Source organism: Caretta caretta, chromosome 2 (genome assembly GCF_965140235.1).
Source record: "Caretta caretta isolate rCarCar2 chromosome 2, rCarCar1.hap1, whole genome shotgun sequence".
Classification (NCBI taxonomy): Eukaryota; Metazoa; Chordata; order Testudines; family Cheloniidae; genus Caretta; species Caretta caretta.
In genome coordinates this window covers 268,614,845-268,631,212 of record NC_134207.1, presented here as the reverse complement: position 1 = coordinate 268,631,212, position 16,368 = coordinate 268,614,845, and the positions used below count along the sequence as shown (strand labels likewise).

At 56.0% G+C, this 16,368-nt stretch overlaps 1 protein-coding gene across 8 annotated transcripts in view; it reads left to right on the top strand.

Annotated features, from left to right (window-relative positions):
- Window positions 1-13,221, top strand: part of LOC125632952 (uncharacterized) — a 51,676-nt gene extending 38,455 nt beyond the window's left edge. For 5 of the 8 annotated variants that reach the window (XM_048841918.2, XM_048841917.2, XM_048841914.2 and 2 more), the window contains 5 exons: window positions 96-239; window positions 1,939-2,166; window positions 7,873-8,049; window positions 9,140-9,313; window positions 9,994-13,221. In XM_048841918.2, coding sequence (XP_048697875.2) covers window positions 96-239; window positions 1,939-2,166; window positions 7,873-8,049; window positions 9,140-9,313; window positions 9,994-10,943 — 1,673 coding nt within the window. In that variant the 3' untranslated portion in view covers window positions 10,944-13,221. The remainder of the gene's footprint in view (window positions 1-95; window positions 240-1,938; window positions 2,167-7,872; window positions 8,050-9,139; window positions 9,314-9,993) is intronic. The other 3 variants (XM_048841915.2, XM_048841922.2, XM_048841921.2) reach the window with 3 other exon arrangements.
- Window positions 13,222-16,368: the final 3,147 nt, after the last annotated feature.

The following is a 16,368-nucleotide window of genomic DNA, read 5'->3' as shown; positions in this document are numbered from 1 at the left end:
ACTGCAAACCTTTCGGCCCGGTTGGTTTTCCAGGGCTCGAGGGAAGGACTGACCTGGCCTAATGCCCACACCCCTGTCTGGTTTCTCTGCTGCAGATCAAAGGCAAGCGGAAAACCTCCCAGGCCTGGAGGAGGTAGCTGCGCCCAGATCCTGTCCTGCCCAGTCCCCTCCCAGCAGCGCTCGGGGAGACGCAGAGCGGCGGGAATGGGATGTGCATGCGAGGAGCTCCAGTACCAGCGGTGAGCCGGAGAGCGTGGATCTTACGGCTCTGACTAGATCAGGTTCTTCTCTGGCCCCCAGCACCATGCCTCCCAGTCTATGACTGCATTTACCCTCCTGAACCACTGTGGGCAGGGCAGGGGTAGGATCCCTATGGTAGGGAGAGCAACTGGTCACACAGAGTCTGTGGCTGAGCCGGGGCATGAACCCAGGTCTTCACAGTCCTAGTCGAATGCCCTAATCATGGGACCACCCAGCCTCTACTTGTCCTGCCTCTGACTCTCACACGTGATGCAGGATTCACTTCCAACTTTTGGGAGCAACAAGGACAGCCATAGTGTAGACAGGGCTCAGGAGCGCTTCACTTAGTTCTAGGGGAATAACCGGGTGTCTCTCCAGGAGGCTGCTCAGTTCAGACTGGGAGTACACACTCAGAATGGCTCCCTGCTGCCCTTCCCCTTCCCTGTACACCTGCCCCTAACATGGAGGACTCAGTTCCCATTGGCTTCACTCGGAGCTGCACCCGCAGAATGGGAAGCATTCAGTGATCAGCACTGCTCACAAACCCTACCGCTTGGGAAGTAGCTCTCAGCCCCTGGGAGCCTCCTCCCCGGTGGCCCTCTACCTCGCAGCCCGTTGTGCAAGGCGCTTCTCCTCGCACAGCTTGGGGCCTCCATGGCAGGGGCGTCTCTTTCCGCTGTTGCCCTCCAAGGGGCTCGCCGACTGGTCTCCCGTCTCCAGCGAGCATAGGAATGGGTCTGCCAAAGCTGAACCAGGCAGGAGAATCCAAGCTGCTGCCACGGGTCTGAGAGCCAGGTATGGTCACAGAGACCATGAGCGGCTGACCCGGCTTTAGAGCAAAGGACCTTGAGAGGCTTTTCAGTTTGCTTAAAGCAGAGGGAACGGCAGTCGGTGACCCGGAGAGCTCTCGGAAGGAGAGTCCTGTGAACAACCTGTCACCCCAGCACGCCAGCAGGACGGGAGTTATGGGGCCACGGAGAAGGGGGACGGGTGCTGGGAGATCCCCGAAGGAGTCATAGGGTAACCCAAGGTCCCGTTTAGGTACCAGTTCAAGGTACAAAAGTCTAGTGCAGACCAGCCTGAGTTGGGGCTGAGCGTCTGCATCTTGCACTGAAGGCAGCAGGAGAGGCAGGTCCTCAGCCCCGAGACTGGGGTGTCATCTGCATGCTGGTACCATTCGTTCTGGGGTAACCAGGGAATCTAAACCCCCAAGGACAGGGCGAGGAAGGTACCAGCGTGTAGCCCCCAGAGCCAGGTTAACTCCGCCTCTGTGTAACTGCCCGCTGCACTCTCAGGAGAAAGCACCGCTCGCCACTTAGATTATAACGAGCGTGCTTCTGCATGGCAACGACCATGCTTCCCGCCTCTCCCGGGACAGTGGAACAGTACATAAGAGCAGCCACACTGGGTCAGCCCAAGGGTCCATCTAGCCCAGGATCCTGTCTTCTGACAGTGGCCAATGCCAGGTGCCCCAGAGGGAATGAACAGCACAGGGAATCACCAAGTGATCCGTCCCCTGTCGCCCATTCCCAGCTTCTGGCCAACAGAGGCTCGGGACACCCTCCCCGCCCAGCCTCGCCTATAGCCATGGATGGACCCGTCCTCCAGGAGCTTGTCGAGTGCAGAACAGCTCGGGCAGAGCGTAAGCCATGGACGTGGGGCTGGGACACAACCCGGCTCAGGCTTGATGTTGTTCAGGTGCGGTGGGAGCTGGCCCCATGGAGACTGGCCAGGAGCGGGCAGCAGACTCGGCTATTTCTGGGCCGGCAGAAGTCATGGTAGGGAGCTCGCCCCTCCCCAAGCTCAACTGTTTGAAAGAGATCACTGCCAACAGACCAACGCCTTCCTCGCTGCCTGCCCACACTGGGCAGGGAGACAGGACGCTGAGGAGAGCAGAGAGCAGGGGGAGGAAGCTGTCTGGGGAAGGTGAGCAATGGAGTTTATGGCTTTAACACCTTAGGCAGCCGCACTGCAAGGCCGGGCTGGTCCAGGGGGTCTGAGAAGCCTGAGAATAAGCCCGGGGCACGTGGCTTGCCGGGGGCTGGTTTCCTTCCCTGAAATCAAGGTTCTGCGGGTGCTCGAATGCACACGTGTGGGTGTCTGGATTAGGGCTCAGTCTGCAGGCTGGGCGCAAGACTTGTAGGCTCTGCAGAGAGACGCCTAGATTTGTCGGACCAGACAGGGCGAGAGGTTGCTTCCTCCAGCCCCCTGCACAAATGTCAGATGTATTGCTCTGCTGAGGTGGAGGGGGGAGAAAACCACATCTGCCACCACAGCAGATTCTAGACACGGCCCCCCCTCGACCATTCCTCCAAGGGCTTTGATTGTACCTCTCGACTGGGGCAAAGGGAGAGGAAAGTGTTCCCATGAGCAGGGCCGTCCTTAGGCATATGCAAAATATGCAGCTGCATAGGGTACCTGAAAATTTGGGGCACCCCTGGGTCTTAGTGTCCACCCCCCCACAGCTTTCCTATTCCTATTCTGACCTTTCCTGCAGGCTCCCACAGCTGGCTGCTGCAGCCTGGTGAGTCTTCCTCGGGAGGTTTCAGAGGAACAGCCGTGTTAGTCTGTATTCGCAAAAAGAAAAGGAGTACTTGTGGCACCTTAGAGACTAACCAATTTATTTGAGCATGAGCTTTCGTGAGCTACAGCTCACTTCATCAGATGTAGCTCACGAAAGCTCATGCTCAAATAAATTGGTTAGTCTCTAAGGTGCCACAAGTCCTCCTTTTCTTTCCTTGGGAGGGGATCTAGTAGTTAAAAGTGATAAAGCCTCCAGCCTGCCAGACCTATTAGCACAACATTGAAACTGTTAAAGAGCCATTCAAGGGGGAATGAAGCCATTTAACAGGCATTTGCCAACTCCCAGGTATAGACTGTCAGTTTCTGAATTTACTGACAAAAACAATTGTGCATTGCTGTAATATTTACTCAGAACATGTTAGTCTACAGGACCTTAGTTTAAAATTTGCTTTAAAAATATTTCATTAGTGAGTTGGTGAAGATTATAAAATCACATCTCTAAAAAATCCTTGCATAGATTTTTAGATGCACAATCATCTTTAGCCTTAAATGCTTGGATCTTCAGACATATCATTTTTTAAATAAATCCTTCAAAAGACCACCCTTCTCTAACATACACAGTTTAATTTTAGGTTTCAGAGTAGCAGCCGTGTTAGTCTGTATTCGCAAAAAGAACAGGAGGACTTGTGGCACCTTAGAGACTAACAAATTTATTTGAGCATAAGCTTTCATGAGCTACAGCCCACTTCATTTATGCATTATTTATTTATTTATTATTTATTTATGCATTGATGCATTATTTTAATTTTAATTACTATAGTAAAAAACACTTGTTTCCAAAGTCTTCCTGTCCTTTCTGTCCGTCCCTTTCTCCTTGAAGAGAGCCCTTAAATGACAATACCCCACTTGACACCGGCTGCCAACTAGACATGGAGCCACTGATCACTACCCGTTGAGCCCGACAATCTAGCCAGCTTTCTACCCACCTTATAGTGCATTCATCCAGCCCATACTTCCTTAACTTGCTGACAAGAATACTGTGGGAGACCGTATCAAAAGCTTTGCTAAAGTCAAGAAACAATACATCCACTGCTTTCCCTTCATCCACAGAACCAGTAATCTCATCATAAAAGGTGATTAGATTAGTCAGGCATGACCTTCCCTTGGTGAATCCATGCTGGCTGTTCCTGATCACTTTCCTCTCATGCAAGTGCTTCAGGATTGATTCTTTGAGGACCTGCTCCATGATTTTTCCAGGGACTGAGGTGAGGCTGACTGGCCTGTAGTTCCCAGGATCCTCCTTCTTCCCTTTTTTAAAGATTGGCACTACATTAGCCTTTTTCCTGTCATCCAGGACTTCCCCCGTTCGCCACGAGTTTTCAAAGATAATGGCCAATGGCTCTGCAATCACAGCCGCCAATTCCTTCAGCACTCTCGGATGCAACTCGTTCGGCCCCATGGACTTGTGCACGTCCAGCTTTTCTAAATAGTCCCTAACCACCTCTATCTCCACAGAGGGCTGGCCATCTCTTCCCCATTTTGTGATGCCCAGCGCAGCAGTCTGGGAGCTGACCTTGTTCGTGAAGACAGAGGCAAAAAAAGCATTGAGTACATTAGCTTTTTCCACATCCTCTGTCACTAGGTTGCCTCCCTCATTCAGTAAGGGGCCCACACTTTCCTTGGCTTTCTTCTTGTTGCCAACATACCTGAAGAAACCCTTCTTGTTACTCTTGACATCTCTTGCTAGCTGCAGCTCCAGGTGCGATTTGGCCCTCCTGATATCATTCCTACATGCCCGAGCAATATTTTTATACTCTTCCCTGGTCATATGTCCAACCTTCCACTTCTTGTAAGCTTCTTTTTTATGTTTAAGATCCGCTAGGATTTCACCATTAAGCCAAGCTGGTTGCCTGCCATATTTACTATTCTTTCGACTCATCGGGATGGTTTGTCCCTGTAACCTCAACAGGGATTCCTTGAAATACAGCCAGCTCTCCTGGACTCCTTTCCCCTTCATGTTAGTCCCCCAGGGGATCCTGGCCATCCGTTCCCTGAGGGAGTCGAAGTCTGCTTTCCTGAAGTCCAGGGTCCGTATCCTGCTGCTTACCTTTCTTCCCTGCGTCAGGATCCTGAACTCAACCAACTCATGGTCACTGCCTCCCAGATTCCCATCCACTTTTGCTTCCCCCACTAATTCTACCCAGTTTGTGAGCAGCAGGTCAAGAAAAGCGCCCCCCCAGTTGGCTCCTCTAGCACTTACGCCAGGAAATTGTCCCCTATGCTTTCCAAAAACTTTCTGGATTGTCTATGCACCGCTGTAGTGCTCTCCCAGCAGATATCAGGAAAATTAAAGTCACCCATGAGAACCAGGGCGTGCGATCTAGTAGCTTCCGTGAGCTGCCGGAAGAAAGCCTCATCTACCTCATCCCCCTGGTCCGGTGGACTATAGCAGACTCCCACCACTACATCACTCTTGTTGCACACACTTCTAAACTTAATCCAGAGACACTCAGGTTTTTCTACAGTTTCGTACCGGAGCTCTGAGCAGTCATATTGCTCCCTTACATACAGTGCAACTCCCCCACCTTTTCTGCCCTGCCTGTCCTTCCTGAACAGTTTATAACCATCCATGACAGTACTCCAGTCATGTGAGTTATCCCACCAAGTCTCTGTTATTCCAATCACGTCATAGTTCCTTGACATCACCAGGACCTCCAGTTCTCCCTGCTTGTTTCCAAGGCTTTGTGCATTCGTATATAAGCACTTGAGATAACCTGCTGATCGCCCTCATTCTCAGTATGAGGCAGGAGCCCTCCCCTCACAGACATTCCTGCCTGTGCTTCCTCCCGGTATCCCGCTTTCCCACTTACCTCAGGGCTTTGGTCTCCTTCCCCCGGTGAACCTAGTTTAAAGCCCTCCTCACTAGGTTAGCCAGCCTGCTGGCAAAGATGCTCTTCCCTCTCTTCGTAAGATGGAGCCCGTCTCTGCCCAGCACTCCTCCTTCATGGAACACCATCCCATGGTCAAAGAATCCAAAGCCTTCTCTCCGACACCACCTGCGTAGCCATTCGTTGACTTCCATGATTCGACGGTCCCTACCCAGGCCTTTTCCTTCCACGGGAAGGATGGACGAGAACACCACTTGCGCCTCCAACTCCTTTATCCTTCTTCCCAGAGCCACGTAGTCCGCAGTGATCCGCTCAAGGTCATTCTTGGCAGTATCATTGGTGCCCACGTGGAGAAGCAGGAAGGGGTAGCGATCCGAGGGCTTGATGAGTCTCGGCAGTCTCTCCGTCACATCGCGAATCCTAGCCCCTGGCAAGCAGCAGACTTCTCGGTTTTCCCGATCAGGGCGGCAGATAGATGACTCAGTCCCCCGGAGGAGAGAGTCCCCGACCACTACCACCCGCCTCCTTCTCTTGGGAGTGGTGGTCGTGGAACCCCGAACCTCAGGACATCGCATCTCATGCCTTCCAATCGGCGGAGTCTCCTTCTGCTTTCTCGCCCCAGACATATCATCTGGTCCACTCTCCGCAACGGTACCTGTGGAGAGAACATGAAAGCGGTTAGTTACCTGTGTCTGTGTTACTGGAACCCGGACATTCCGCTTACCTCTTCTGGAGGTCACATGTTGCCAAGCTTCTTCACTGGCCTCTTGGCTCCGCTGTGCAACCTGCTCTATATCTGTAGAGCTTTGTGCCCCTAGAAGCATATCCTGAGTTTTGTCCAGAAAATCCTCCGTTTCTCGTATGCAACGCAGGGTTGTTATCTGTTGCTCCAGACCTTCAATCTTCTCTTCCAATATGGAGACCAGCTTGCACTTTGTACAGACAAAGTCGCTTCTGTCCTGTGGAAGAAAGACAAACATGGCACATCCAGTGCAGGTCACAACAGCTGAACCCCCCCCTTCCATATCACCTTCCTACTATAGTTATGAGCACACTAAACCTCTGTGACTGATGAATTTAAAATAATGTCTTTGTTTCAGTGAGTGAAATCTGTAGTACTCTGGAATGATTCCTTTCTGAAGGCTTAAGAGTACATTTAAAATATCCTCATCATCGTATCCACTCATTATACTCCACACCTGAACAGAGCCATCATATGAACAACATACCCTCATATCTCAATGTCTGTACTCTGACCCGTTAACCTTCTACCCCCAATTGGGGAGACTGCAGATTATGTATTTCTTACACCACCCGATCCTAAACCGAACTTCGCACCCCTTGATAATCTGTACCTTATTCCCTGATAACCAGAAACTTCTATGCTTCAACTCTGTACCGTTTTCTTTTTACTTCAACATCATCTTAATAAGATTATTAAATATAAAACCAGCTTAGAAATACTGATTAAGAAAATGTAAAACAGAGAAGAGCTGCATCATCTATCCCATAATATTTAATGTTGTGTTCAGCAGGACAGCTGACTCATCCTTCCTACAAAGCTTTTGCAAATAAACCTCTGACAAACTTCAGGGCATATCAAAAAACCCGTGACAGACACTTCTTATTCCCAAGTTTAGTGCTTTTAATTAGGTACTTTCTGCATGTCCAGTCTGCATGAGGGAGGGGGCACAGGGGTCTCTGCAGGGAACTGTGACTCTCCACCACCCTGAGGCGGGCCGGGCGTCTTGCTATCCTTTGCTGCTTCGTCCCCTTGCCGCTGGGCTGTGAGCCCGGGCTGCTGTCGGGCAGAGGGGCACCAGTTTAATAACACTGCGGAGGGCCCCATAAATCCTACGGATGGCCCTGTCCATGAGACAAGGGGACTAGTGAGGGAGGAGGCCAGAGGATGTGCAGCCCCACTGGGAGGAGGTGGGGGAGCACACAGTTACATGATGGGAGGGCTGGGGGGCATGTGGCCTCGGGGGGAGGCTGGGGTGCGGCCCCACTGACTCCGCTCTGGCCCTGGCCCTCGGGGTGCGTGGGCTATGAATGTGCCTACGGGTTTCCTGCCCCCGTAAAGTCAGGGTGTGTACCAGCAAGTGTACAAGCGGGTTGAGGATTCCATCCCGAGTGGGGATCAGGGAAGCCCCGGTCAGTTTCCATGGCTATGGCGTAGCGGGGTCTGTCCTGTAGCTGACATGGATTTCTTGGTTTAAAGCAGACAGTACGGCCGAGACTGCCCATCTCCCAGGGCTGGAGACTTGCTGGAGTGCAGTGCCTGAGAGCCAACGCAGTTGTGCGAGCACCCCCCTCGCTATGTCCTCCAGCAGCAGCCCACGTGGGGCCAGGGGGGAGAGGAGCCCACAGCCAGGGCTTTGCAGGCTGCACAGAGAAGGTGAGCCAGCCAGCGGGCCTGGGACGCGGTGCATGTGATCTGCACTGCACGGGCCAATCTGTCGGCTGGGGTCAATCAGTGAAGTCGGTGAAGCTTTGCTGATTCATGCCCGCCGAGGTTCTGGCTGTCGGAGTGTGTGGTACAGAGAGTCTCATGCTCCCAGCCTTGCGATGTGATGAGAGACTGACAGACAGGAGCGCTCCATTGACAGGTCCCCGGCCTGCCTAGCACTGATAGCTCTTCCCAGCGTTGCCCCGCTTAGCCTCTTGGATTTCACGCTGGAAATCTTCACGGACTGAGGAAAACCGGACCTTTGGGAGGGTGTTCCTGGGAACTGACAAATGTGGCATTATTATCTATTATTATTATTAATGATCTGTATTACTCTAGGGCCTGGGGCCCCCGTCAAAGACCAGGCCCCTGTTGTGCCAGGCGCTGGACAGAGCGAAGAGGGTCCCTGTCCAGAGAGCCGACAATCTAAGCCCCTTTGGCCAGATAATGCCATTTCCCCTGCAGTGAGATTCCCCCTAGAAGCAAGCATTTCCACTAGGGGGAAACCAGCCATCTGAGCAGCCAAGAGACGTTTCCTCCCGTCAGAACTGCCTTTGTGTTGTGGGAAGCGGAAGAGAAACTCTGTCGTCAGCTCCACAGTCCACAGGCACAATGGGAGCTGGGGCGGTGAGGATCCCAAGGTTTAAGACTGACGATTCCTGCCAGTGCCCCATCCTCCTGGAGTACAGTGGGCTACCTGCATTTCTGGGCTGGGAGCCCAGCTTCCGATGGGACTAATGGCCCATAGAGAGGGTCACCGCTCCTCCGTCCTGCTGTCCTTAGCTTGCTACGCTCCTGTGCTCATAGACTTAGAGAAACTGGAGCTGGAGAAGACCCACTAGATCTCCGTCTCCCGAGCTGTGCAGGGCTGTTCCCTGGGTCTGTTCCCGCTCCAGACACTCCAGTAACGAGGGCCCGAGATGTGCCAATAGATGAATGGTTTCCTGTAGGAATAAGGCTGCAGTGGGTCTGTAGCACTTGGCGGAGGGTGGGACCTGGCTTGATCTGATGCAGGCTTTGTTTGTGTTGGTACAATCAGAAGGGATGCCAGTGGACGCCCCTCGCTATGGCCCCGCAACCTGCCCACAAGGAACCCATGGAAACGGGCCCAGTTGTTCCAGCACGCCGAGCAGTACCTCGCCTGCCTGCGATGCCCCAGGCCACAGGCACGCTAGAAGACCCAGGACAGGGATTAAGAGACCACACACTGAAGGTACCTTGATCGCCTTGGGCCTTCCAAGTAGGTTCCTCGTTAGGCCCCCCAGTCTGTTTTCAAAGGTGCTGAGAACCCACCTGCAGTGGGGCTGGTGGGTGCTGGAACCAGGCCTGCATTTAGGAGTCTGATCCGGTTCTTCCCTCCTGGGGCTGGGGTCTCATTGGCTCTCGTAAGCCAAGCCAAGTCACTGGATGGGAGACCTCCAAGGAAGACGTGAGTACAGCGGGAAACGGTGCTTGTGAACGAACTGGTGGCGATCTGCCCACTGAGTCCCTCCTGAGCCAATGCCCCAGCCCCACCTTTCACATCAGCTGTAAAACCCAGGTGCCTATTGGTGGGCGTTAAAAATCCCATGGCACTTTGTGCAGGAGTAGGGGTGTTAGCCTGGGACCTGGTCCAGTGCCAGTTGGGTAATTACACTCGGTTTTACTTCACTCCCTCCCACAGCATAACTGGATATCCCGCCCTTAGCTCCCTGTCCTCAGCTGTTGGGTAGCGTTGCTGGAAGACAATCAGCTGCCACCTTTCACTCCAGAGGAGGCTGCAGTGCAGTGGTGGGTGTGGGGATTCCTGCCTAATATAGTGCTAGGAAATTGTCTCTAGAAGAGCGCTCTAGAAATGGTGCTGACCCTTGCTTGGTGTTGCCGGGTCTGATATGTTTGTCCTCTGGACCGTAGCCAGGACAGATGCTGCCCGACCACCCAGCACCAGCTCCTGTACTGATGGTGAGGACGGTGGACAAAAGGCAGATGCCACATGGGAGGAATTTCCGAAGAGACAATGCTCCCACGCAGCGCCACCTCCGTGGGAGTGCTGCGGCTGGGAGAGCGGGACGCCCCTGGACCTCGGGGTGGAGAGGAGCGCGGTCGAGGCCGTCCTCTCGGAGAAGCTGGACCGGGTCTCCCAGGATTTCGCGGCCATGTGCAGGGACGTGTCGAGCATGCAGAGCCGCGTGGCCCAGCTGGAGCGGGACTCAAGGGGCTGGGCCCTCGAGCTGGCTGCCCTCCAGCAAGGCAACAAGCGCCTGAGTGAGACCGTCCGGCGGCTGGAGAGCCGCTGCCACGTACTGGAGAGCCACGCCCGCCGCAACAGCCTGCGGCTGGCGGGCCTGCCGGAGGGGGCGGAAGGGGGAGACCCCGTCGCCTTCCTGCAGAGGACCCTGCCCGCGGTGCTCAACCTGCCGGCGGACTGGCCGCCCCTGGAGATCGAGAGCGCGCGCCGCGTGCCCGGGGGGGCGCGCTGGGACCCTGCCACCCGGCCCCGGGCGCTGGTCTTCCGTCTGCTGCGCTTCTCCGACAAGCTGGCCATCATGCGGGCGGTCAGGAAACACGCGGAGCCCCTGACCTGCGGCAGCACCCGGGTCGCCCTCTTCCCGGACGTCAGCCCCAAGCTGCGCCGGGGGAGCGGGGCGCGGTACGCGGCCGTCAGGAGGCTGTGGCGGGCGGCGGAGCTCCGCTTGGGTGCTCAGCCCGCCGGCTGCTGCCACAGCCGGGCACGAGGACACTGGGAGCCGCTGCCCAGCCCCCCGGGTCGCGCGCCCGCTGCAGGCAAACGGGAGCAGAGTCACCAAAGGGCAGTGACAGAGAGGGGGGACTTGGAGCCGCTGGCTCCGCTCACCCCCCTTTGAGTCACAGGGTCCATCTCCCTGCCCTAGAGACCACAGCACCCCCTGGGTCCGGACTGGACCTCTCCCGCCTCCAGCTCTTTGTTTCCCTGACTGTCGCTAGGTCCCAGCACTTGGCTGTGTGATTCCACCGTGTCCGTGTTTTCCCCGCCACGGTGTGCACCTGCTCTGCTCAGCTCGCAGGCGGGGGGCTCCGGGAACTGCAGAGCAATAGACTCGGCCGTTATTGGGGCCGGCCCTGCGGGGAGCCCCTGTATTGTAACAAGTGAGATAGCATCAGAGCCGCGTGTTAGCGAGCTGCTCAGGGAGCCCTTCGGGGGCTAGGCAGTCTGCGGGGGGGGGCTCTGGGCAGGGGTCCGGGGTAGGGTCAGGCACTCAGGTTTGCTTTGCTCCCCCTGACAATTGCTCCTGGCCGGCTGGGGAGAAATTTGACATTTCCCCTTTTTTCCCCTGTCCGTCGGCACTGCCCAAGCTGGTGTCTTTTCCGTCCAGCTTCCAGCCGCCCCCCCGACCCTGGGGGAGTCGCGCTCACTGCTAGGTCTCGGCAGCAGTTTCACAGGGAAGAGCCTTCAGGGACCCGGCCAGGGCAGAAACCTTCCTGGTGGGAGGCATCACTCACAGGGACGTTGTCAGAGTATGGGCACCGCCACGTGCTCCAGTCCCCGTCGGCACTGCCCGCGCCCAGGAGGCGCTGAGGTTAAAGGCTGTCATGGGCTTGCTGGGCTGGTCTTTTCCCCGGTTGTATATCGGCTTCCACTGGCTGGATCCACCACCCACAGACTTATGCTTATTCCCCATTGCCTCAGCCCTCTGTTTTGCTGCCCAAACTCTCCTCTGCAACTCCCCAGGCAGCTCCCGGCACTCTGGAGAGTTTCTGGTTTTGGGGCACAAGGAGAAGCTGCCAGATTTGGAGCCCTCTGCACCCGAACAGGTCCCGCCCCCCACGTGCGTGAGCCCGGAACAGCTCCCGCCACCCCCACGTGCATGAGCCCTGCCTTGGAGGGACCATCTCTGAGCCCAGAGGGAAGTTCATTCTCCTTCCTCCCTACCCCAGCCAAGACTACAAACAAAGGGACCGAAGGCTCGATCCTGCCAGGTTCTGAGCGCTCCAGCCCTGCTGTAGCGAAGCATATTAGCTTGTGCTTAGCTTTAAGCCCCTGAGTAACCCCTCTGAAATAGGTGCTTTCCTGGATTGAGGTCAGAGCGCTCAGTGCTGCAGGATCAAGCCCTGCATGGGGGCTGTGTGATAATTACACCCACCCACTCCGTACCCAGCTGCACCCGCCAACTCTCCCAGCAGCCATCAGTGCGCGATCGGAGCTGGATTTGACCTGGAGACCTGCAGTGAAAGGCTCCTGCGCCCATAACTAGGTCCCGTTACCTAACTCACACCAATCTCATCTCAGTAGGCCCCGATCACTTCAGTGTCCAAGTGCCGATCTCCATCAGACAGGTTCTTTATCACACGTATTCCTAGGCTGTCCTGTCTGTGCAGCACCATCCTGCGTTTAAAGCACAGGGTGAGCGGTGAGGCTGAATGCGAACTGGAGCTAGGCAGGACTACGGTAGAGAATGTGCCATGTATCGGGCCAGGCAGCCCCGTGAGTGGTACCTGGACAATCCCAGCATTTTAAGAGTTAATTAGTCCAATGAATCGTCCTGTTTGCTGAATGGAAGTGACAGGTGCCTCCCTGGATACGTATTCATCAAGTTCCCTAAGCTGGCCCCATGTCTCAGCCAAAATTTACTGCAGCTGGAATTTCTTTGTCTTCAAGACGCCCTCTGCCTATTCCCACTGGGCAGCTCAAAGACCTCTGGTTACAGGGGAGTCACCTTCCGGTACCCACACCTGCTGCTTGAGTTTTCCCCCACCCCCAGCTCCGCCAGTGCATTGCACTGGGGCCTGCTTTTCTGGGGTGCAAAGCAGGAGAGTTCTGACCCTGCTGGCTCCCCTGTCGCTCTCAGGTTTGCTCTAACTTGGAGGCCCTACTCAGTAGCCACAGGGCACTGGGGGCCTGATTCTGAGCTCTTACCTGCGAAATCGGGAGTGACTCCGCCGTCGGGGGTGGAGCCGTGCCGGAATCGGGAGTGACTCCGCCATCGGGGTGGAGCTGTGCTGGAATCGGGCGCTTCGTGGCACAGGTTCCCTTCTGTTGACAGCATGGTGTTTGTGAGATCCGTTCCTGCTGCCAGCGTGGGCGGCACGTGGCTCTCCTGATTTCCCTGTGTTTCTGTGCTCACGGCACAGTTGGACTGTATTAAAACACTGATTTGTAACCTGCTTGGCCCCCTTGCCTGGTGTTTGTTTGAATTCCCTGCACCTGTGTTACGGGTGTAAATCAGGCGGGCCATGGGCCAGAACCTGCTGTCTGGGTAAATCCGAGCCACTCCACGGCCTGCAGACTGGGGAGTTCCCCTTGTAGCCGAGAAATTCAGGCATCTCCTGTATGAAACCCCCTTTCGGCCCCCAGAGAGAGCGCGGGGCATTTGCTGGGGATTTGTGAGCAGCCATGAGGGATTATGGCCTGGGCTGGGGTCCTGAGTGTTATAAACCTGGAGCAAACCCCACCAGCCTCCGGATTTCCATCTGGGTGAGGCAGTGCGAAGTGCTAGAGAATCAATGCCCCATGCACTAGCCAATCCGATTTGCTCGAATCACCGCCCAGAATTCCATTCATTTGAATAAATCTACATGGGAAGTGGCTTCTTAAGCGCAGGGTGTGAATGGTCCCGTCCCCCCATGTTCTGTCTGCAGCAGCAACTTGCATTCACTTTCCACTCAAGGCACCAGCGTGTGAGGCTGGTCGTACCCAGCAGTCGGCAGCTGTATAACGAAGCCCTGGCCTCAGAGATACAGCGGGGATAGAACCCAAGACCTTCCCCTCCCAACATGCAGCCCTTACTGCTTGAGCTACAGGAAGTGCTCCGTTAGGTATGAGCCGGCCCCTATCCTCCCTGGAGCAGCCACGAGAGGGAGACATAATCTCACACACACACAGTTAAGGGGCTGTAGCCACCCAATGATGGGGAGGGAGGTAGTTGGTGACTTGCTGGGTGTGTCTGTGGGTGACACACAGGGCCAGACCACGTGTAATATAAATTAAGACCCAAAAACCAGCGTGAAGGAGCACGGCTGGAAAGGGCCCAGCCCAGTGCCCTCTGTGTGCGGCACACCGGAGCCAGTGTTGCCATGGGGACAGGTCTGCCCAGGGTGCCATCCCTGGGGGTCTCTCTCCCCTCAGCCCTGCCCCGGTTTAAGACTTAGGATACTGGCCAGGAACTGTGGTGTTAAAGCACTGGGAGTTTCCAGGGGCTGGGGAACCTGTCGGGGGCACGGTGGCTGGGTCTGGAGCTGGGACAAAGTATGGGGAGGGGGACTCCAGGTCTAAGCCAGTTCCACGTCATCTGCCTCTCCTCACCCATGGGATGCTTGGCCCACCTCCTGCCATTCCTAGTGTCACCTCGGCCCACTCGGGGGAGGAGACAGTGCAGGCATAGGGCATGGGCCTGCAGGCACAAAGTTGTCTGGGGATGGGGTCCATGGGGCTCTAGAGGGCCGGGAGGGAGAGGGTGCTGAAGGGCAGGCAGTGGGGCTGCTGCAGGGGAGGAAACTCCGCTCCTGTCCGTCCCCTGGGAACCCAGAGAGCAAGTGGCCTCCACCCTCGGGGTAGGGGGTCTGCCCCACCAGCTCCTCTGCTCTGTGCAGGCAGCCCCTGCCGGTAGGGCATCTGCAGCTCGGGCCTGGTGGGGGTTTGCTGCCCACCGAGGTGAAACATGGGAGCACTGCGGGTCCGTGCCAGCACCTAGCAAGAGCACGGCCCCAATTGCACCCAACAGCAGCTGCGGGCGCCCCAGCCCCTGTCAAGCAGAAGTAAACCCGTTTCACGCTCCTCTCCCCTCCAGGGCACGTGAAGGTAATAAGAGCTGACGGCGCCCCTGACATTTCCCGCCGTCCCCTGAGCCAGGCAGCTTCTTGGCTCCCACAAAGTACCGCGCACGCCCCCACGCTGGCCGTGCACTCACGCCCCATCGCTCCCCCGCCCTCTCACACGCTCCCTTCCCCTGGGGGAGCTGTCCCGTGTCCGTGGCGATCAGCAGCTGGCGCAGCTCTGAGACCCTGGCTCAGGGTGGAGAATGAGGCCTGGTCTGCTCCAGTGGCTGAGTTCTTGGACCATCCCCCTCACCGAGTGCCCTGTGTCCTGGCACCGCCCCGGGTCCGAGCGCCGGCCGCATGAGCGTTAAAGCTGGAGGAACGCTTCTTGGACACGCTGGCCAGAGAAGGGGAAATGCGCCCTCCCCTCGCTCTGTGAAGTGCCCATGAATGTAGCAGTTGGTGAATTAGGACTAAAATGAGCCTGCGTGACAGGTGTGGGTGCCCTCTTTTGGCCTTTTAAAACCAAGGCTCCCTTGAGTGGGGTTTTCTGCAGACTGCAGCGGTTGGACTGGGGGGCACAGCCCCAGGCGTGTCTCTCCTGTGACCGGCAGGGCTGGGCAACGGGGAGTCTCCCTGCTGTCTGCTGCAGGGTTTCCTCCAACTCAAAGGCCTTCACAAAACACGCTCTGTATTCTTCCCCCCTCCTCTGCCTGGTGGTGCATGTAGGCACCTAGTGCACCAGGAACACATAAATGCGAGGACCTGAACTGCTCCACTCATTAAAGATCCCAAGAGTCCGGGGGTTAACCCCCGGGGCCTGACTCTGGTAAGTCGCTCTGCCTCCCTGAACTCCCCTGCAGTTTCAGTTGGCTGTGCCAGTCTTCACTTCCTAGCCTACAAACATACCCGTGTGCCGTGCTAAACAGCTGCTGCATCCCACCCAGAGGTGGCTGCGTTTACTTGGTGTGTGAATGATCCTGTATATAGTCTGTGGTGGCTTACAGGCTCTTCATGGCTAAAAGGCACTAGCCAGGCCCATGAGTCCTGATCTGCCCTCTCTTCTAGTCTACATCTAGCCACTTTCTTCACTGTGGTATCTGTGCCTTCCAGTCGTGCATTAAAAGCAATGAGACTAACATCCGTCCTGTATTTGCTCTTTTCAATCTCCCAGAGGGAGAAGCATGTGCAGAGCCGTGTTTGGTTTTGCGAGGGGGTTCGGTGTCTACAGATGCGTGTGTTGTTAGAACGGCGATAGCCAAGAAACGCACCTTGCGCTTGGAGCAGAAGGCGGGATGTTCATGCTGCAATCTCGGCCCATTCCTGCCCTGAGAAAGTTGTGTCTCCCGCATCGCCAAGCTCTGGCCTTATTACAGAGCGTTCCGCCGAGCCAGAGGAGCCTGGCCTGTCGCCCACCATCTTTGTCCCGGTGCGTTCGGCTCTTTCACAAACCCTGGGCCCAGGCCCTGTGGCACCGGGAAGAGAAGGCCCGAAACGGACCCTGGTTTGAAATCCTCTGGGCAGCTGGTGTCGAGAGCAGAGGGCAGGTGTGAGGGG